Below are 22899 nucleotides of genomic sequence, written 5' to 3' on the forward strand. Positions count from 1 at the left end.
GGGGGGGCGAAGTCCCTCTGGGTAAGGATACGGCTTTTAGCATAGGTTAGGTGGGTTTTTTAAGTTAGCTTCTCCCGCCAAAATCGTTTTTAGAACGACGGCCACAGTTCAGAATATTCCCGTTTTCTACGGGATCTGGCCGTCACCCTACAAAGGCTCCATGTCTTGTCATATCAAAGCCTTGCAGTGGTGCTTGAGGAGGACTCAACACCACCCATGAGTTTTGGAGCTTTCGCGCTAGCCCAGTATGAACCAGAAAGAAGAGTCATAACATTTCTTTTTGACTTGGTGAGGTTGTGTGCTTGTAAACAAATGTTACTTTGATAAGTGTGTACCTTTGCCATCACAAGGAAGAACTCCAAAACCTAACCCTGTCAGAAGCCTTCTGGTTTACCTATTGGCGTACTTGGAGCTAAAGGTTCAGACCATCTTTTCCTCTCTATACCTTACAGAACTTCCTTACAGGCCTTTGGATCCCTTTGCTTGGGTCTTGAAAAGTGTAACAGTCCCTGCTCCCTCATGGTACTTAGTACTGTATGCATCTCATCCAAAGTAACATATCTGGTATAAGTTTCAGGGATAGAATATCGACTTTTATCTTCTTCTTCTTCTTCTTCTTCTTCTTCTTCTTCTTCTTCTTCTTCTTCTCCCTCCTAATGGGATGCAGCAACTGCAACCATTATACTCTGGTCAGACATCTGATGCTGTCGAGTTACATGATGTAACATCTTTCTACCGGAACACACCTACCGGGAAATAACTCCTCTATCCTCCTGAGCAGAGGAGTCGGTGTCTTTCCAAACAATTCTCTCAATGTGTATGGTTTGAGACTGAAACCAGGAGATTGGTGTTCCGTGATCTACAGTAGTACAGGCCTCCTTTTAAGCCAGTACTGACTGAGGCCTTGACATCTCCTACATCATAAAGATTACCTTTTTGGAGGTTGTTGAAGTCTCCTTACTTTTTCTCATATGGTAACAGAAAGGATGACCATGTCCAGAAAAGACTCTGGGGTACTTCCCACCAATTAGTGAGTCTCCCTACTTTAAAGGGTGAAGTGTTAGTAGTCACAGGAAGAAATATAAAATTTCAAAAGGAATCTATATATTCACAAAGAACAGAAGTGACTTCTGTGACAGGCGATGGTCGGGGCTTCCCTCTTGAACCACCTGTCATTACCAACTAACGATTTAATGGCGGTTCCAGCGCAGCTGAAGACATCCTCCTATTTTAAAGGACAGGTTTTATAGATATGAAATATATAAATAAATTTTAAATCTTTATTTTTAATTTTTCTATTTGAGAATCTACTATTAAATCCAGTTTAAATGCATTGCTAAGTCATAAGTACTCTACTCCTCAGTTTATTAAACAAAAATTACCCTAAAGGTAATTTCATATGCTCTACTTTCAATCATATGCAAGTTGTAGCCTTTTTGGTAACAGAAATTAAGGAAATGTCCTAAAATGTATAATTTAACTCTAATTACTGTCTTGTTCTAACCTTACATGTAATCAGTACTAATGCCTAGAAAAAGCTTCCCTACATTTAAAATAATTGACTACCTACAGAAAAAAACTTTATTAAAGCCTTAAAAAGTTAAGTCTTATTTATACCATATTCAGCAAAGGTTTTAACACAGAAGGTCTCCTTTCTTTTTTTAACAGGATTCTACGGATAGTTCAGGCTCAGATGATAACGTATTGCAAGTCAGACCACAGGAGCTTAACTATTCTGAATCGGCAGACAGCATAAATGAAACCCAGGCTGAGAATGTTCATGTGTCCACATATCATAAAAATATAACAGTTACTAATGTGGGAGTATGTTATGTGCCATCACCCCCAATTCCTAAACAGTATGGGCCTGATATGCCAATAATACCAATGAAAGACAACAGGAGAAATATTTTTGTAACAGCACTGAAGAGCAAATCCTCTGCCAAAGTTTTGGTAAGTATCTTTATGAAGTTTGGTTTTAATTCAACTGCGATACAAGTGCAACAGCATTAAATATTTTAGTCCCTAATTTATGACCTAATTTTGTGTGTGTGAAAGTCAGATGTGGGTCCAAATTGAAATTGCACCAGATCGTACTGTTGTTTTACTTTTTAATTCTTACAAAATTTTGCAGCCAGGACTGTTCATAAGATTTTATGATTACAGCTTCATTCATCTTTCAAACGACTGTTTAACCGTGCTAGGCAGTATATCTTAGCAATCCATGTTTGCCAATAGTTATAGTTGTATGAGCGGATGAACAACTTGGTGGAGTAACGAGAGCTTTGGGTGGGGAGGAAATGCCCCTCAAAATCTCGATGAAGTCACTGGCAGAAGGGTGACGGATTGGGTTTAAGGCAATGGACAAACTGTCTCTTATGCTTTTATTCCTGATGCCTGGCAGTTGATCTTACTAGAATTAGTATGGACCGACAGGGGTCACTTGCCGTAGTTAAATAGGCACTGCACATCACAAGGAATGGCTATCCTTTGATTTATCTAGTCAATGAATTCTTTCTATGGATTTAGTCGGTCATGGATAGAGAAGATGAAAGAATGGCCCCCCCAGTCCCGGGCGTAGCAAGGTGCTAAGAATCTCCCGGTTTATAAATACTAAGGGAAAATTGAAAATAGGTAATTGGAATGTTAGAAACATGAATCAGATTGGGAAGTTACAGCAAGTGGAGAGTGAATTTATGAAATATAGTTTGGATATCTTAGCCCTAGGTGGAACACGTTGTAAGGGGATTGTTAAGGAAACTTTAAGACCAAGGCAATATATATATCTACTCAGGAAGATCAGATGGAGTCAGAAGAGAAGGGATAGGAATGGTGATGACACCAAGAGCAGAAAAGGCATTAACCGAGTGGAAAGCTGTAAAGAGTAGATTGTTACTAGCAAAGTTCAAATCAAAGCAGTGTAATGTGAGTATTAATAGTTTGCTATGCCCAACAAATGAATCCCCTGAAAAAAGGGAAAGATGAATACTATGAAGAACTGCAGAGGGTAATAGATGAGATCCCTGAGAGAGATTTGAAGATTGATTGGCAACTTCAATGCTAAAGTTGGAAGGAATAATCAAAGGGATAGAGAATGTGATGGGTACCTCACTCCTAAGAGTAAGTCACCCCTATAAATAGCGGAGGGTTTGTATTTGCTCCAGAATAAATAACAAATCTGGAAGTAATTTGTATTTTTCAATATTTAACTTAGCCGGTGATTATATAAGCTGCAGCTCTGCTGCTCGACAGAAAACTCTACGGAAAAAATTCGCCAGCGATCGCTATGCAGGTAGGGGGTGTACTTCAACAGCGCCATCTGTCGTGCAGGTACTCAGTACTCATTGTAAACAAAGAACTCAATTTTCTCTCTGTCGTGCTACCGGCAAGACCTACTAATTCGCTGTTGCTAACTGGATTTGTTTTCACAACTATTTGGTGAAGTACACTATTCTAGTTTTGAGCTTTCGCTGTGCAGGCTTTCTCTTCAATAAATCCTTGCATTCTTTTTTTGATATCGGATTATTTGTTGATGACTTTGGATAGTTTTTGAATTCCCCTTTGACCAATTCAAAATGGCTGACCCTTCTCAAGTCCCAAAATTCAGGAAGTGTAATGCTAGGGACTGTTCAAGGTGTCTTCCGAAGGCCTCTATCGATCCTCACACCGTTTGTTCCAATTGTCGGGATAAAACCTGTCAATTGGAAGATCGATGTGAGGAATGCGTTGGGCTTTCGGAATTCGGTTTTATCGAATTCCAAAAATATACACGTAGGCTAGAGAGAGATAGAGTCAGGAGAAGTTCATCTCGTTCTGTTGATTTTTCCTCTCCTCATGCCCCACAACCTATTCCTTCCCCTGTAGTGGTTGCTCCTGATCCCCCTTCTGGCACTCAGGAACCTTCGATGGCTGACATGATGCGTGCCATCCAAGCTCTGGGTGAGAGAGTTGAGTCCCTGGCTAGTGACCGTAACCAGCTCATGGCGGACGTCAAGGAGCTGAAGTGTAAAAGTGCAGTGGGAAGTGGTAAAGTGAGTGATAGTGTTGTGGATAGTGTTGCGCTTGAGGGTTCGTCTGTTCGTGCCTGTCGTCCTCCTAGTCCGGGACCTCTTGCAAGCTCCCAAGTCCAGGGGAGAAGCAATGTCGTACGACCAATGGGTTCGAGAGGCTTTAATCAGCGAACAGACGTTCCCTCCGTGGTTTCGGGCGTATCTACCCAAGATCGCCCCACCCACACAAAGACGAGAGAGCCCATTTATTCCTCGTCTGCGGAAGAGGTTTCTCGTAAGAAACCATGGACCAAGGTCTCACGACCTCTTAAGCGCAAGTCGGTCCCTTCCGCGCAAGTCCAACGGCCCAGTTGTAGCCACTGGGTCAGTTCGGACTCGCTGCAGTCTTCCGATGACTGCTCACCTCCTAAGAGAGGCAAAGCGGTACCGCCTCAGGCTGTTACACCGTCTGTCGCCGCACCTGCTCCTGCAGACCCTAAGTGGTCTTTGCTGCAGACCATGCAGTACCAATTAACGTCTCTGATGCAGGACTTTCGTGCGGAGAAGGTTGCTGCTGCACCAACCTCTTGCCTACAACCAACCACGGTTGTGCGTCCTGTGGACGCTGAGGCGACCTTCTTGCGCACTCCAGCTGAGAGAGTCCCGCCACCCATGCGTTCCAGTGTACCCTGCCAGCCGCATGTTGACGTTCAGCGACGCACGGAACCTTCCGTTGACGTTCGCGAGGTACAACAACCGTCAGAGTTGTTTTGTTTTGACGCGGTGCGTCAACCTCCGCAACCCAGTGTGGTTGCCTCTGCTCGCCCACATCAGACTAGACAGTCTGGAGTAGACGCTGTGCGTCCCCGCGCTGCTATGGTTGTTGCCAGCTCACAGACTGGGCAACAGTTCCATGACGTTGCGTCCGGCTCAGTCACGCGTGCGACCGGACTCAGCTAACCAGCCGATACCTACTCCATTGCCGCTTCCTCCTCAATACTCAGATGATGGACTCTCTGATGATGACGATGCGGCACACGTTGATGAACCACATTCGGACCTTGACGAGCCCAAGTCCACGCAACCCTCTTTGGACTTTAGAAAAGTTCTTGCTCTGTTCAAAGAGATGTTTCCGGACCAGTTTGTGTCTGTGGCTCCGCGCTCTCCTCCGTCAGAGTTTGCTTTAGGTACGCAGTCATCCTCGCCTGCCTTTACTAGACTCGTCCTCGCACGCTCGTCCAAGAGAGCTTTACGAGTCATAGGAGAGTGGATGCAGTCCAAAAAGAGTCTAGGGAAGACAGCCTTTACGTTTCCCCCTGCTAAACTCTCTTCCAGATCGAGCGTCTGGTATGCCACGGGAGAAGTTCTCGGCTTGGGAGTTCCTGCCTCTGCCCAGGGCGACTTCTCAAGTCTTGTAGACTCTCCCCGCAGGCTAGCCATGAGACGCTCTAAGATATGTTGGTCACCTTCGGACCTAGACCATCTGTTGAAAGGGATATTTAGAGCCTTCGAGGTCTTCAACTTTTTAGACTGGTGTCTGGGAGCTTTGAGCAGGAAGATCTCCCCGACTGAGAAGGAATCTTCCTTGCTCATCATGTCCTGCATGGACAAGGCCATACGTGACGGATCTAGTGAGCTTGCTGCATCGTTCGTATCCGGAGTCCTCAAGAAGCGTGAGAACCTTTGCTCTTTCCTGTCAGCTGGAGTGACACCGTGTCAAAGATCAGAACTTCTGTTTGCTCCTCTCTCTAAGTGCCTTTTTCCAGAGGACTTGATTAAGGAAATTGCTGCTTCTTTGATACAGAAGGACACCCATGACCTGGTTGCGTCCTCTGCCCGCAAAGCCACCCCTTTGCCTACCTTGTCAGCTAGACCAAGGATGGACACTCCAGCGTCCCGATTTATTCCGCCCTTTCGTGGCAGAGCCTCCAGCAGAGGAGGTGCTCGTGCCGAAGGGAGACGTGGGAAGAAGAAAGGAACCAAGTCCTTTAAAGGCAGAGTCTGACTGCCAGCTTCTTCAGACAGCAGTGGGAGCCAGACTCAAGAACTTCTGGCAGACCTGGGAGAAGAGAGGCGCAGATGCACAATCTGTGAAGTGGCTCAGAGAGGGGTACAAGATCCCGTTTGTACGAAAACCCCCTCTAGCAACGTCTCCCATCGATCTCTCTCCCAGGTACAGAGAGGAAGACAAGAGACGAGCATTGAAACAGGAGGTGTCTCTCTTACTAGAAAAGGGAGCGGTAGTCAAAGTCCTGGACCATCAAGCCCCGGGCTTCTACAACCGTCTCTTCTTAGTGGCAAAGAAGACAGGAGGGTGGAGGCCGGTGCTGGACGTCAGTGGGCTGAATGTCTTTGTCACAAAGCAGACGTTCTCCATGGAGACCACAAAGTCCGTTCTAGCAGCGGTCAGAAGGGAAGACTGGATGGTCTCTTTAGACCTAAGGGACGCATACTTTCACGTCCCCATCCACCCAGACTCCCAACCTTTTCTGAGATTTGTTTACGAAAAGGTTGTCTACCAGTTTCAAGCCCTGTGCTTTGGCCTAAGCACAGCTCCTCTTGTGTTTACGAGGCTGATGAGGAATGTAGCCAAATTCCTTCATTTAGCGGACATCAGAGCCTCCCTCTACTTGGACGACTGGCTTCTAAGAGCTTCTTCCAGTCGTCGCTGTCTGAAGGATCTAAAGTGGACTCTAGATCTGACCAAGGAATTGGGTCTCCTGGTCAATATGGAAAAGTCTCAAGTGGTCCCATCCCAAACTATTGTGTATTTAGGGATGGAGATTCACAGTCTAGCTTTTCGGGCTTTTCCGTCGGCCCCCATAACAAGTCAAGCCCAGGTATGCATCCAGAACATGCTGAAGAAGGAACGATGTTCAGTCAGGCAGTGGATGAGTCTGATAGGGACGCTATCATCCCTGGAACAGTTCGTATCGTTAGGGAGACTACACCTCCGTCCTCTTCAATATCACCTAGCTGTTTACTGGAAAAAGGACAAGACGCTAGAAGCGGTCTCGATCCCCATTTCCGAGAAGATGAAGTCTTCCCTGACTTGGTGGAAGGACAGTATCAGCCTCAGAGAGGGTCTGCCCCTGGCTGTTCAGACTCCCAACCACGTTCTCTTCTCGGACGCATCGGACACGGGCTGGGGCGCGACATTAGACGGTCGGGAATGCTCGGGAACTTGGAACTCGAGTCAAAGGACAATGCATATCAACTGCAAGGAGCTACTGGCAGTTCATCTGGCCTTGAAAAGCTTCAAGTCTCTCCTTCAAGGCAAAGTGGTGGAGGTGAACTCGGACAACACCACGGCTTTGGCATACATCTCCAAGCAAGGAGGGACCCACTCTATGACGTTGTACGAGATCGCAAGGGACCTCCTCACCTGGTCAAAAGATCTAAACATTTCACTAGTAACGAGGTTCATCCAAGGCAACTTGAATGTCATGGCAGATTGCCTCAGTCGGAAGGGACAAATCATTCCAACAGAATGGACCCTACACAAGGATGTGTGCAAGAGACTGTGGGCCACATGGGGCCAGCCTACCATAGATCTCTTCGCAACCTCGATGACCAAGAGGCTCCCAATATATTGCTCACCAATCCCGGACCCAGCAGCAGTTCATATAGATGCCTTTCTCCTAGATTGGTCACATCTAGACCTATATGCATTCCCCCCGTTCAAGATTGTCAACAAGGTACTGCAGAAGTTCGCCTCTCACATAGGGACAAGGTTGACGTTAGTTGCTCCCCTCTGGCCCGCGAGAGAATGGTTCACCGAGGTACTTCGATGGCTAGTGGACGTTCCCAGAACTCTTCCTCTAAGGGTGGACCTTCTACGTCAGCCACACGTAAAGAAGGTACACCAAGACCTCCACGCTCTTCGTCTGACTGCCTTCAGACTATCGAAAGACTCTCGAGAGCTAGAGGCTTTTCGAAGGAGGCAGCCAGGGCGATTGCTAGAGCAAGGAGGACATCCACCCTTAGAGTCTACCAATCGAAGTGGGAAGTCTTCCGAAACTGGTGCAAGTCAGTATCAGTATCCTCGACCAGTACCTCTGTAACTCAAATAGCTGATTTCCTTTTATACCTGAGGAAAGAAAGATCTCTTTCAGCTCCCACTATCAAGGGTTACAGAAGTATGTTGGCATCAGTCTTCCGTCACAGAGGCTTAGATCTTTCCAACAACAAAGATCTACAGGACCTCCTTAAGTCTTTTGAGACCACGAAGGAGCGTCGTTTGGCTACACCTGGTTGGAATTTAGACGTGGTACTAAGATTCCTCATGTCAGAAAGGTTCGAGCCGCTACAATCAGCCTCCTTTAAAGATCTCACTTTAAAGACTCTTTTCCTGGTTTGCTTAGCCACAGCTAAAAGAGTCAGTGAGATTCACGCCTTCAGCAGGAACATCGGATTTTCATCTGAAACGGCTACATGTTCTTTACAACTTGGTTTTCTAGCCAAAAACGAGCTACCTTCTCGTCCTTGGCCGAAATCGTTCGATATTCCAAGCCTATCAAATATGGTTGGAAATGAACTAGAAAGAGTCTTATGCCCTGTGAGAGCTCTTAAGTTCTATTTAAGACGAACTAAACCTTTACGAGGACGGTCAGAAGCTTTATGGTGTTCAGTTAAGAAACCATCTTTGCCTATGTCAAAGAATGCTTTATCCTATTTTATCAGACTGTTAATACGAGAAGCTCATTCCCATCTGAGTGAGGAAGACCAAGCTTTGCTGAAGGTAAGGACACATGAAGTTAGAGCTGTCGCAACTTCAGTGGCCTTTAAACAAAATAGATCTCTGCGAAGTATAATGGACGCAACCTATTGGAGAAGCAAGTCAGTGTTCGCTTCTTTTTATCTAAAGGATGTCCAGTCTCTTTACGAGGACTGCTACACCCTGGGACCATTCGTAGCAGCGAGTGCAGTAGTGGGTGAGGGCTCAACCACTACAATCCCCTAATTCCATAACCTTTTTAATCTTTCTCTTGAAATGTTTTTATTGTTGTTTTTGGGTTGTCCGGAAGGCTAAGAAGCCTTTCGCATCCTGGTTGATTTGGCGGGTGGTCAAATTCTTTTCTTGAGAAGCGCCTAGATTAGAGGTTTTGATGAGGTCCTGTGGTATGGGTTGCAACCCTTCATACTTCAGATCCTAGGGGTCGCTCAGCATCCTAAGAGGATCGCGAGGCTCCGTAAGGAAGACGTACTTAAAAAGGCAGAGTAATTGTTCAAGTCGACTTCCTTACCAGGTACTTATTTATTTTATGTTTGTTATTTTGATAACTTCTAAAATGAAATAAAAAATCCTTAGCTCATAATAATGTAAACATTTATTGCTGGTCTCTACCCACCCCCCTGGGTGTGAATTAGCTTATATAATCACCGGCTAAGTTAAATATTGAAAAATGTTATTTTGATAATAAAATAAATTTTTGAATATACTTACCCGGTGATTATATATTAAAGGACCCTCCCTTCCTCCCCAATAGAGACGCAGTGGACCGAGGAGAAAATTGAGTTCTTTGTTTACAATGAGTACTGAGTACCTGCACGACAGATGGCGCTGTTGAAGTACACCCCCTACCTGCATAGCGATCGCTGGCGGATTTTTTCCGTTGAGTTTTCTGTCGAGCAGCAGAGCTGCAGCTTATATAATCACCGGGTAAGTATATTCAAAAATTTATTTTGTTATCAAAATAACATTTTTCCTAGTATACAAACCTGAAGCTATTTATACAATTTGGCCAACCACCCTCTCCCCCGAGAAGTCCTGCCATAAAGCAAAGTGGTTACTCAGCCGAGAGGTGCGAGTGAGCAGGGTAGTTATCCCTCACTAAAGATTATCATAGCTCGTCCTTCAGCTATGCCAAAAGTAATACCCCTATAAATAGCTTCAGGTTTTTATGCTAGGAAAAATACAAATTACTTCCAAATTTGTTTTATCAGTATTTTCAATGCAGGACATTTTTTCACTCTGAAGAATGCCACAATCCAACGTTGGCTTTAATCTGTTTTAATTTTTTACATTTAGATTATTCTATAATTTATGATTTAAGCAATTTTTATGCCAGTACCATAATTACTGCAAATAGTATGAGTTAACCAACCAATATGAATTATACTTCCTCCTGTTCACCAGCTAGATGACATTTTTTGTTGCTGATCATAACAGTATAAAAATGAATGGACATTCTAAGCTTGAGATGCTTTTGAAATTTCTCTTGCTTTCACTTCTATAATATCACACTACCTGTACATATCAAAACTTCAGTTGTAATAAGAAGCTGTACCAGTTTAATACTTTAAAAATGTATATTGCATCTTGGTTATCACTGGTCAGGCTGAGAATATCACCAAGAAATTATAATGTCCGAGTTAAGTCTTAATACCTTGAAAAATTCTCCTTCGCAGATTAGTGGACATCAGTGTGAGGGTGTTAATATAAAAGAAAAGTTACTGGAATTGCAAGACAGTATAAAAGATAAGGGGAGCTTGAAATGGGAACAATCATTAGACATGTAAGTATTTATTGTTTTTCTCTTTATTGAACGTAGAGTGTATGACAGTTACACAGTACGTAGTACCTCAGGTTAAAAGTAACTTTGGATATGAGCATACAAATTTAAATTGGGTAACAAGTATTGCATCGTCCTGCGAGAAAATATATTGTGTCATTCAGCTGATGATAACGTCTGAGAGCTAAAGAAAAATTTTCCAAATCTTAATTTGTTTGCAGTTCAGTGTGATGCATGGACTAAAAACCCCCAATAGCTGAAATGGACTCCTTCTTTCAGAAAAGGAGTTCAGTCCTGGATAGTAAAGCTTCATAAAAAGATTTTCCTGTTCAATTATTATATATCCTGCCAAAGCAAGTACTGTGCTCCTAAGATTATGATACATTTTAATTCTGGCAAAGAAAATATGATCATATCATGTATGCAAGTTCTATTCCCAAAAAAGGGAATGCCAAGTTTAATAGCATCTAAACTAGTTTTATTACTGACCCATTGCTTACTAGTACCAGTGAAGATAAATAATCCTTTAAGTTGATAAGGTTATTTGTGGACTGTCATTGAAACCTAAAATAGGCAGATTTGAGGGCCTGTAGAAACCCTTGCCTCTGAGGATGCTGGTATGTTACAGTCTCCATGCAGTTCATTGTACCATACTGTACTAGAGTTTGCAATACCCCACTCTTGAAAGAGGTTGCTCGAGAAGAATGGTTGCACGGTAATCTCCTCGGTTAGTCCAACAACAGAGCCCATAGACCTGACAATTACTCTGAGGCAGAAAAGGGGCCACCAGCATCACAATGCTATTCATTAAAACAATATAATCCAAACCTATCTTCCTGGATTAGTTTATGACTTGTTGAATCGTGACAATCTTTGAAAATGTACTGACCTGGATTTGACCAGTTCTGTAATAAACTGTAATTACAAAATTACATACAATACGAAGGAGGAAGTTTATCCCCTCCAATAAGTCCATTTCTGATCTGGATAATAATCTCTAGCAGCATCATCCAGGTAGTTCTTTATGCATGTTGCATAAGGTTTTTTAGAACCAACCATTATTTACATTCAGATCTTTTATCAAACTTGCAGCAAAAGTTTTTAGGTTCAATAGGTTGACATGAGTCTCATAGTTTATATAGGACATTTATTTTAACATTTATTCCTACACAGATACAAACTTCCGAGTCATTTATGTGGGTTACTGCTAGTCCTTTTTTCTATGACCAGTCAGTGAAAGAAAGATGGTTTGATTGCACCATGCTTCGTCACTGCTGGTCTTGAAGTGAAGAGGTTATTCTCTCACTTACCCTCTACAATTAAGCTTCTTGCATTCAACTCGCTTACCCTTTAGTATTTAGTGCTTGTGACTTATGTGTCTTTTCTTTATTCACAGTCGCTTCCATTCGTAATCATTATCTGTGAGTTATGAGTGAGTGGTTTATGTCTAGTAAATAACGAAATTTACGTTCTTGGCCAGGACGGGATAGCAACCACTGGAAATCTCATGAGCCCGGCAGACGTAGATCCACATCCTTTTTGTCTCTCTTGCTTAGATGAGATGTTCAATGGAATCACCATGTAACTCCTGTAGGGAGTGAACATCCTCCCAATGGGAGAGAGATTCACGTCGCCGAAACTTTAAGAGATTTTTATCCTCTACGTCTTGTCCCAACGGGCTAGAGAAGAATTTCCTTGTCTGCGACGAAAGCCTCCCTTTAGGATTTCATGTTGTGAATTCCTTGAAACTTTAATTACAATAGACGACACCCATAGTAATCTGGATAGTGTTAACTATAGGCTACACAGCAAGACCTTGAGTAGGCACTTGTGTAAGATTCTTGCCTTAAGCTAGATCTCAGTACAATAACCATGATTTCAAAGAGAAAACATGTTTGTTCAGAAAAAAAAAAACTTATCGTTATTAGAAACATCCAATTCAAGCGTGGAAAACTCACTTACATTTCTGTTGGGGGGGGGGACTAGAGTTGAGACAGCTTTTCCCTTAGTCATGAAGCAACCTTTTTTTGGAAGACAAATTTTTGCAATCTCCAACACGTTCTCACGAACTAGATTTACGTTGTAATTATAAGGGTCCTAAGCTTAGGTCTCCTCTACTGTCTTAAGAACTCATTTAGTGGCTTATGATAAGGGTGGTTGGACTGCTTCGGCTGAGTTCCCACCCCAAAGCATACCGAATCCACTCATTTCTTTCAATTTTTCCTCCCCCTTCCAAGCCTTTTGGACTTGGGAGATCAAGTAGGATAAAAGCAGACGCTACCGCGTTTCATAATTCAACCAGACGAAGCTGTAAGCACCCTTTTCACTGTGCGTGATGACATCACCACACGTGCCGCCATCTCTGCGGGTGATGAAATTTCTTCACACGCAGGACAACATAAACTAAAAATCAGTTCCTGATTATTCTGTTTTGCCAAGATCTCCCTCCCCCAATACTTATGTGTTAACGGTAGATCCATATATGTTTCGATTATAAAGACAAGATCTTTCTGCTCTTGGAAGTATCTCCAATTAGAGCTGTGAAAGCATCTCTGCAGTCCCATCAGAGCCTGCCATTTCCCCCCATACTGAAGCAGCCATATTGAAAGACCCTTATTACCAGTCTCCAGCTCGAAGTAACAAGCGAGGCTTGCCTCATATGCCCAGGGGTCCTAGTTTGAGTTTTCCTCATAATGATTCCCAGACTGCTTTGGCTGTGTACACCCAACAAGACTTTGCATTACCAGGTTGCTCTATGTATCCTAAGCCTAATAATGCTTATTGCCTTATTCCTTATTCTATGTTTGGGCTCCCCCAGGTCCCTCAGTGTGAGGCACCTCGTATATCCACCAGAGAGTTGCTAATGCATATTCCGGTGTATTTTGCATCTTCCAGTCTTGGATGGTCTGGGATGCATCTTAGGTATTTATCGAGCTTATTCTTAAACACATCTATGCTCACTCCTGATATGTTTCTTATATGAGCTGGCAGCACATTAAATAGTCGCTGCATTATAAATGCTGGTGCGTAGTGGATTAATCTCCTGTGTGCCTTCCTTCGTTTTCCTGGTATAGTTTTTGGCATTATTAATCTACCTCGGCTTGCTCTTTCTGCTTTACCCAAAATTTTAGCAACGTCATTAGCAATTCAGCCAGGCTAAACATTCAGAATAACAAGCCTGAACGTGTCGCTGTATCTACGCGTGACGACATCACTGTACACACCACCATCCCAACACATGAGGTAACTCCTCCGTATCTCAGGCAGGCCAAGAACCCCTCACGGGTTGTTACTCCTAAATATTACTGTATGACATCACAAAACGGGCTGGCATTTTGACGTGTTAGAGTATTCCTCCGTAACTTAGTAATGCTAAAGCTCAACATGTACCTGCCAGAACCCCAAAAGCTAGTTTAAGGTCAACACACCCCAGAGGGGATGGTAGATCTACACCCCCATTACAGTACTTCAAAGTTCCCCCAGAGTTTTAAAGACTTCTTGCTAGGACAGAATGACAAAGACTTGACTTATGCTGATAGCATCCTTTTGTCTCTGATAATGGCAAATCTATTAATCAACATGGTCAGCCATGCACTTAGCTCCTGGCCTAATGCTTATAATTCTAAAATCATGAGCTCTACAGAACACTATTTTATTTCATGTAGATAATACCTTGCAGGTACAGAAAACAGATAAGGGGTGAGGAAGGTTTTCCCCCTTCCCACAAGTTGCTCCCTCATCTGACACAAATGAGGCGACTTTTGCTAGACGACGTAGACATGGCCCTTGCCGTAGGCGTTCTATGTGGCAGAATTTTGATAACCCGCTCTCGCCTCGTAAACCGAGCTTAGAGAGATTTAAATTTTCCCGCCACACACTCAGTTGCTAGAGAAGAACGTTCTTATAACAGGAATGAGCTGGACTCCCTCCCATTTCTTCTCCGCCTCTTATTCCCGTCAGAATATAAATGACGTAAGGTAAAGGAAGGATGTCCGAGGAAGAATTAAGAACTCTGTTACCGTTAAAATGGAACAATCAAATTATGACATTATCACAAATAATGACTCTCCCAAGAACCTCAATGCGCGTAAGTACTACCTCTACCTCAAAGCCTCAGACACAGGTTCGATGTGGCGCTTCCAACTAGACTAGAAATACGTTAGACTTTCTAAATGCAGAAGTCTGAGCGTCAGAAAACTCTCTTAAGGCTGGAAGGTCCTCGAAGCTACCACCTTTACTTTTGACATGCCAGAGATGTTTTTATGTTAGCATAGATTATGAATCCACTAACTATTTTGATGAGGATTGCAATCCAATGCAAATAAGCCCACATTTTTAGACCTCTTTCACAGGAGTATCCAAATACCAGCTGGGGGCAGGGAAGATCTATGGTTTCCAAATTCTTTTTTTAGGAAACTCCTACTATAGTCGATTCTTTTTATTAAGGCAGATTTGCACCGACTCGTCAGGGTGCCCTTTTAGCTCGGAAAAGTTTCCTGATCGCCGATGGGTTAAACAAGATAATTCTAACCAATCAGATAGTAGGAAACTTTTTCCGAGCTAAAAAGGCATTGCTGCGAGTCGGTGCAAATGTGCCTCATTAAAAAAAAAATTGAGTATAGGAGTTCTTACTGAGGTAAGAAAAAAAAAATGTGTCAAGTAGCATGTAATGGAGAAGACTGAATCAGGTTGATTTAGCCACCAGATGTTACCCTATTGGAAAAAACTCTTGAAGGGAAGAGGACAGGAAATATAAAATATTTTCTGGGGGGTAATGTGGATACCAAGTCTGCTTCGGGGACTAAGAAATATGAACATCAGGTGAGTATAGGAATAATAGAATGTCAGAAAGGTATATTTTAATGTATATTTTAATGTCAGTGTCAAAGCATATTAATTGTCTGGTGTTAAGAGTTCTGCACTTTCTTTTTGCTCATTTTCAGAGTTGTGGAAGAATCACTCTCAGTTGATTCCATTATTAGTGCTGATTATTTCATATTTCTGGTGCATCTTTACCACATGGACAGGTTAGTTTTTATTAAAAACTTTATATTTCAAAATATTATCAGTTACATTCTATGATCATTCCATGTATTATATTTAGTACACAGACAGTAACAGTATAATTTATTTGATATATATATATATATATATATATATATATATATATATATATATATATATATATATATATATATATATATATATATATATATAGACATATATATATATATATATATATATATATATATATATATATATATACTGTATATATTTTCTTTAAATTATTATTTGTAAACTTTAGCAGTATTATTTTTTTATGAGATTTTAGTGTTCTTTAATTTTATCCCCAAATATTAAATAGTCAAAAGAATCCGAAGCAGCATCGCGTCTCGCAGTCAAGCCAAAAAGCCTTTTGTGAATTACTTTAACCTTATTTTTTATGTTCTATGGAGTAAAAGTCTTAAATTATACCTTTAATGCAATTACAACTTGGTGTTACTCAATATATTTTGGGCTGACTACTACCTTAATGGCTAATCCAGTAATTACCTTATGAATTTAGGGTATTATTGATGATGTAAAAAATATAAAATGTCATTAACGGAGTAGTTCCCTTGTTTGATCAAAGAAGAAACACTACATACAGAAGTAAATGTCATTGAACATAGTTTAAGAATCAAAAGCACTTGACTAGATTTTTGAAATATGAAACCTAGCAGCATTTCAGGAATAATATGTTTTTAAGGAGTCTAGTGAAGATAATAAATTACCTTTCACCTTTTCAGCATTAAATTGCTGAAAGAAAAGCTTACTCTGGTCGAGTCTCATGCAATACCTTCCATTAAGGGGACCATCTTATTTTTAACTCGTCAAGCAGGAATGATACAGAATGTTATCTCGTATGACAATGTGAGTGAGTTCTTGGATAAGCATCACATTTACTACATTCAGTGGGTAAGTAGATGATTGTACAAGTTCTTTTATAGTTTCTGTCCAACTCTTAAATAAATTACTTTTTACTCTTTAACCTCCATCTGTTACATTTACCCTTTCCCCTCTTATACAGCTTTTTTGTTAGTCTCCATATTGTTTGAATTTGTTTCCCATAATTGTCCCAGGTTTTCAACAAAACCTGATTCTCGTTTCAAGTTGAAGAACCAAATCTTCAACTGTGTGCCCTTTGAGAGTTTGAACCACCTCATACCCAGTGAAACACGTCCATTTTTCTTTTGATCCCCTAGCTTTAATATTTTTTTAGTAAAAGCTCACTGTGATCTCTCATTCTCATTCCTTCCAAAGATATTGTAAGAGATACGTGTATGTTAGTAACAGGAGGCATATGTTGTGTAGGTTTAGAATATCCCTATTCATTATTGTGCTTTTGGTTTAGGAAACCTGTAGTCTCCGAAAATTGGATGATAATCTGGAAGTGAGTTTAATGTCACATGATATACCAAATAAATAATGTTTTCTCTTTAGGGCCAGTGTAACGACATGCAAGCATGGATTCTGTGTATAAGAGAAACCCATGGGGATCTAGGCTCTCTTAGAAAGCACTCATAGCCCCTCTAATTTTATGTACATCTGTTAGCAGACAATATGTCACTCACAGATCACTGGGAAGACAGTAGCATCACCTGGGTGTCTGTTTACCACGAGAATCCATCATCCTTTTGATATATCTAAAGAACATGTAGGTCACTTTTTTTTTTTTTCCTAACAAAAATTTTAAAAAATTTCCTTATGAACTGTATTCTCCCCTCCCAAACCACCATTCTCCGGACAGAATCCACGCCTGGTGGTTCAGAAACTCTCCTTGCCCCTTGGGTTTTCTCAGTACTGTATGTCAGTTAGTGGAGAACATAAAACTTAATTCTGTGTTGATATATTTCTTTCAAGAGTAATTATGTTTGTTTCTTTTGGGTCTCCTGCTATGTGTATGTATTATTTTCAGTATAATAGCTAATTTTGGTTCATGTATCCCCTCTTCATGCTTACTGTGTAGGGGCAGTGGTTTCAGAAATTTAATATCAAGGTTTTGTTTTCCCTTTGTATTCAGATAGGTGGACCACAGAATTATATTAAAGGGCTTAATTACTGCACATAGATTAGCACAATTCCAGAATTTGCAAATACATTATGTCAGGTTCTGCATTTCCATCTGCCCCAGAGACAGACCATTGTCTTATGTCATGGCTAAACGGAGTTATGTCATGATAACAGCTAGAGAAACTATAGGGCTGTAGTTTTTTGTCAAGATAAATATAATTTTCTTGCAATGTCTAGTGGGAAAAATATAGTTCAGATATGTCTCTTGGTCATACTTTTTCCTTACAAGTGACTTTTATTTTCAACCCAAAGTAAATAATGCTTTTTTATCCTTAGCATAGTACTGTACTTGGTATTTTAATTACCAGATGTCATACTTTCTGGTGCTCAGATTGGACACAGTAGGTTATTTGCCTAGAGTGTAGCTACAACATAGCCTTAGCTTTTTTTTTTTTTTTTTTTTTTTTTTTTTGCTTTCCTTGTTCATGTTAGTAGAGCCTTCCTATTGCTGCTATATGTTTTTTTTTTTTTTTTATTAATTCTGCAAGAATTCCTTTTTTACCTTTAGTATTAATAAATGACATAGTTTGGTTCCATTGTGGTGTTCAGTGGAAAGAAAAGGACGGGAGATAATCTAGAGGTATATAATGAATAAACCATATACAGTTGTATGAAATTTGTAATCATTACTTTCTTTATAATTAAATTTGCATTTACATATACACCCACTTATATTTATTTTATGATTTGAATAGACCAAATATTATTACCTGGCTTTTCAATAACTACTCTATGGGTTGATCCTTTTAAAAAGGCTTCCTGTGTAGCTCTGGGTATCCTGTTTTTTCCTCTCTCTTCCCTTGGGTTGGGATGGACTCGGTTGATTTTGGAGCTTAGCTCCAGACACTCGAGGCTCCCCCTTCACCAGGGTCCCAATTACCCTTGAGGTTGTCAAATGGAAGGGATTAGTTCCTTTTCCACATTAATTGGGTTAATTGAACCCTGTCAAGTTTGCCTTCACAGTGTCTCATAAACCTTCCCCTGGGTGGGTAGGTGGTTAAATAGATGAACTTTTTTTTCCCCCCAGAAGAAAGGAGAGGCAATATTTCCCTCCGCCCATATTCTGGTTGGATAGATGGTGGTATAATAATATGATTGAACATTTTGTTGTTTTTCCTGAATAAATGAGTGAATCAAAGCTTAACTGTAGCCAGCTGGGATCTAATAACACTGCCAATCTTGGGTGCTCCTACTCTTTAGCAACAACGGGGTCACTCAGGGCAGGGTGTAGAAGCCTGTAAATTGCCCTGTATGCATGCAGTAGGTTCAGGCTGCCAAAACAGGATCACAATTGTCAAGTTTGAAAGATTAAGCCCTTTTCAACCTCTTTACATGGGTGAAGTTTATCCAAGAATTCACTTCAAGGATTACTAGCCTTACGATGAACTCGAGGATTTTCATCTGCCATAAAGCATGAGATTTGGTCATAGAATTGTAATGAACAAGGGCCATGCATAAAAGTCAAAGATATTTTGGTTTGAAAATTATCTGGACCACCTCCTTGGCCCTTGGATTTCAGTTATCTTGTGACCTTTTCCTTCACTGTATAGGTAGTTGAAGCTTTAGTCTGCTTCCCTTTTTGACAATTCTATCCAGGAACTCACCAGCCCCTTAAGAGTTCCTGTTCCTCCCTGTACTCACCATCTGGTTTATGCAGTGCCTGGGTCTTTGAGTGTGCAAACTATGAAGGGAATTTGGTGTACTTTGGGAACAGATTTGGTGGAATGGAAGGAATTGGTGGGAGCAGCTTCTTCTGTGGGGGTATTCTTTTGGTAGTGCCTATTCAATAAACTTTCAAGTGTTTTCCTATGCAGAGGTTTGGAGATGCCCTGTAAATAAGTAGAATTTGATATCAATACCTTCTCCCACTCACACTAGCACATGGACAGGTGGTCAAATCAGTGACTCCCCAGTCCACACTACGGAAGTATTGTTGATGCTGCCCATGAAAGCTAATAATTTTCTGGCAGAGATAATTGTAGCTGTTGGGGATCTTTTCTCGACCACAGCCTTCCTGATGTGTCTGGAGTTAGGATGACTGTTTCAGGTCTAAAAACAGTTTAAATGGAGATTCTGGCCTCCCCAGAGAAAGCACTGTCTTTATAAGGGTTTACTCTAAGGGGATTGAAGGTTTCATTGCAATGCAATGGTTCCATTATGATGGATACACGTTCACTTGGAGATGGTTTTCTTCTACTTTCAGAAGTGACTAGGACAACTGAATTTAATATGAACCACGTCCTTTTTTCCACTAGCTTATTTTTGCCTGCTCTGTTTGGAAGTTGGAGTTTCCTCCACTGGATTGCAAAATGTCTATATAGGCCTAGCAAATTTATTGAATATGCCTTTCTTAGAGGCTTCTTAGAACTTTGCCAAGATTAAATTTGAACGTAAGCCATCAGTTTTTAAATATAAAACTTACCCGCTGGTTATATAAAGAGCTGAAGTCCCCTGACGCCCTGGCAGAAATTCAAATTCTCGCGCTATCGAAGATACGGCAGGTGTATACCCGCACCCTAGCGGTAGCTCAGGTGGAACAACACACCACCTCCAGTTCTTCTTCTGCCCGCCTAGCTGGCTGTCATATTGAAGTTCGCTCTCGTGGTTTTACTCTTTTGGGAAGTTGTTTGGTGATGTACAACGTTCTTTTCTGAGTTTAAGCTATCGTTAATTGTTTTCTCTTTATTCTAATCTTGAAATCTTTTTGTTTGAGGTTATCTTTATTAATATTTCCCTTATTTTTTGCTCGTCGGTCTTTCACGTAACCATTCAAAATGGCCGACTCCTCCCCTGCTTTACGTAGGTGTGTTAGTGAAGGGTGTCGTACTCGACTTCCTAAAGGATCTATTGATCCTCATAATATTTGTGTGAAATGTAGGGGTAAATTTTGTTCATTTGATGATAGATGTAATGAGTGTCTTTCTTTAACGGATGATGATTTTGTAACATACGAACGTTATGTTAGGAGACTAGAGAGGGATAGAGTTAGGCGTAGTTCTTCACGATCTGTGGATAGAGCCTTACCTAATGTTAATGTTCCTAATCCTATTCCTTCCCCCGTGGTGGTAGATCAGGAACCTACTATGAAAGCCATGTTTACCGCTATTTTGACTCTAGGTGAGAAAGTTGAGTCCTTAGCGGCAGATAGAAATACGATTTTTTCTGAGTTAAAGGTACTGAAAAACCGTGATTCTGTCGGAACTGTGGAAAGTTTTTCGGTGTCTGAAGTTAGCGTACCGAAAAGTCGTGAATCTCTCGGTAATGTGAAAAGTGTTACTAATGTGTTTAGTGTCGCGGAGGGTGCGTCTGCACGATCTTGTCGTTCACCTAGCCTAAGACTTCTTTCGAGCTCTCGAACCCATGGGAGAAGTAATGTCGAACGGCTTAAGGGAACGAGAAGCGTTATCAGTCGTGCAGACGTCCCTCGAACGTTCCTGTTGCCGTAACTCAGGCCGTTCACCCTCATCGTAGGAAAGGTGAGGTTCATGCGTTATCCCCGTCTTCCGATGAAGGGTCGGGTAGTGAGATCTGGCGTCGCGTGTCAAGACCGCTTAAACGGACGCATAAAGTTCTTCAGCGTCAGGAATCGCCTGTGCGTCCAGGATGTAGTTCGTGGGACTCACCGGAACGTTTCCGTTCTCCCATCGCTTGCACTCCGGCTAAGCGTCCAGATCACCGTGTTCGTGTTGATAAGATTCCTTCCGATTCAGACCTTGTTACGATTCATGCTCCCCCTCTTCCTTCAGATTGGCTTTCTTCTCCCGAAATACGTGGTGACGTTGGAACGAATATTCCTTTAAGGAGTTCTGTAGATCCTAAATGGTCTATGCTTGTGACTATGAAAGAACAACTCTCGTCGTTTATGGATTCTTTTCAACCAGGTGTTGGCAGTATGTCTGGGCGTCAGGCGTCAGACCAGTTATCGCACAGGTTTTCGATGGTCTCTGGTGCTGACGAGTTATCGCTTAGGCGGTCTCCCATTCATAGTGTTCAACACCAGGTTGATTTTGATGAGTCACGTCAGAGAAGTTTGGTTGAACGGTTTTCGTCTTCTGGTCGTGAGGAAGAATATTGGCGTCGACAAGTGGACGCGACGCGTCAATGTTTTGAAGTAGTGGATCGCCCGCGTCAACAACTAGTGGACTCTTCGCGTCAAAACATCGATTCTCAGGGTCAACATCTTGACAGCTTTGATCGTTCGCGTCAACAGTTTTCGGACTCTACGCGTCCACTCAGCGATCTTCGGCAGTTGCCTTCCGAGTCCAAGCGTCAATCTGGTCAACAGCAGTCGGACTCTAAGCGGTCTCGGCAGTTGTTAGTTGACGAAGAACGTCTACCCATCCATGTTTCACGTCAATCAACTTCGACCTCTCCCCGTCAGTTGGATGCAGATATTGGCTTTGACAGGCAATCTCATCCAGACTTTGTTCCTTCAGTTCAGGCTGCAGCAGTTGCTGCACTGCCAGAAGACAAACTTGAGGAAAAGTTGGATGTGGACGAGCCTATAGAGGAAGTTTCTGAGAATGAGGAAGAGAAGCATTATTAACATGCTGTTGATCTTCGTAAGTTTATGTTGATTCTTACTGGAATTTTTCCGAATCAGTTTACTCCTGTGGCCCCTCGTTCTCCGCCTTCTGAGTTCATCTTAGGTAAAGCAACCAAAGTTCCAGTTTATACCAAGATGGTCCTCTAAACGGGCCTTGAAATTAATGGGTTCCTGGTTGGACTCTTAAGAAATCTTTTGGCAAAACGGCCTTTGCCTTTCCACCCGCAAGGTTGGCTTCTAAATCTAGTGTGTGGTACGAGACTGGTGAAGTGTTGGGCTTGAGTTTTCCTTCGTCTGCCCAAGTGGATTTCTCAAGTTTAGTGGATGCGTCTCGTCGTCTTGCCTTAAGGAAAACAAAGATTTGGTGGTCTATTCCAGAGTTCGATCATTTGCTTAAGGGTCTTTTCAGGGCCTTTGAAGTGTTTAATTTCTTAGACTGGGCTCTGGGAGCTTTGAGTAAGAGGGTCTCAGATATGAAGGACACGGACACTAGTGGACTGGTTCATTTGATGTCCTGCTTGGACAAAGGTGTGAGGGATGGCTCCAACGAGTTAGCTGCCTTGTTCATGGCTGGAATCCTCAAGAAAAGGGCCACCATGTGCTCTTTTCTCTCTGCAGGAGTGTCTCCCTACCAGAAAACGGGCCTTCTTTTCGCTCCTTTGGCTAATACCTTATTTCCGCAAGAGTTGGTAGGCGAAGTTGCCACTGCTCTCACGCAGAAGGCCACGCATGACTT

The 22899-nt window shown here is 42.0% G+C and overlaps 2 protein-coding genes across 7 annotated transcripts in view; one reads left to right on the forward strand and one right to left on the reverse strand.

The window, feature by feature from the left end:
* The window catches only part of LOC137658777 (uncharacterized), a 65674-nt gene that overhangs the window by 36211 nt on the left and 6564 nt on the right, over positions 1 to 22899 (forward strand). For both annotated transcript variants that reach the window (XM_068393803.1, XM_068393802.1), the window contains exons 3-6: positions 1669 to 1953; positions 10401 to 10507; positions 15448 to 15531; positions 16294 to 16462. In XM_068393803.1, the coding sequence (XP_068249904.1) occupies positions 1669 to 1953; positions 10401 to 10507; positions 15448 to 15531; positions 16294 to 16462 (645 nt within the window). The remainder of the gene's footprint in view (positions 1 to 1668; positions 1954 to 10400; positions 10508 to 15447; positions 15532 to 16293; positions 16463 to 22899) is intronic.
* The window catches only part of LOC137658776 (acid phosphatase type 7-like), an 80155-nt gene that overhangs the window by 19637 nt on the left and 37619 nt on the right, over positions 1 to 22899 (reverse strand). The window lies entirely within an intron of this gene.

The sequence above is a fragment of the Palaemon carinicauda genome, chromosome 19, assembly GCF_036898095.1.
Source record: "Palaemon carinicauda isolate YSFRI2023 chromosome 19, ASM3689809v2, whole genome shotgun sequence".
NCBI lineage: Eukaryota > Metazoa > Arthropoda > Malacostraca > Decapoda > Palaemonidae > Palaemon > Palaemon carinicauda.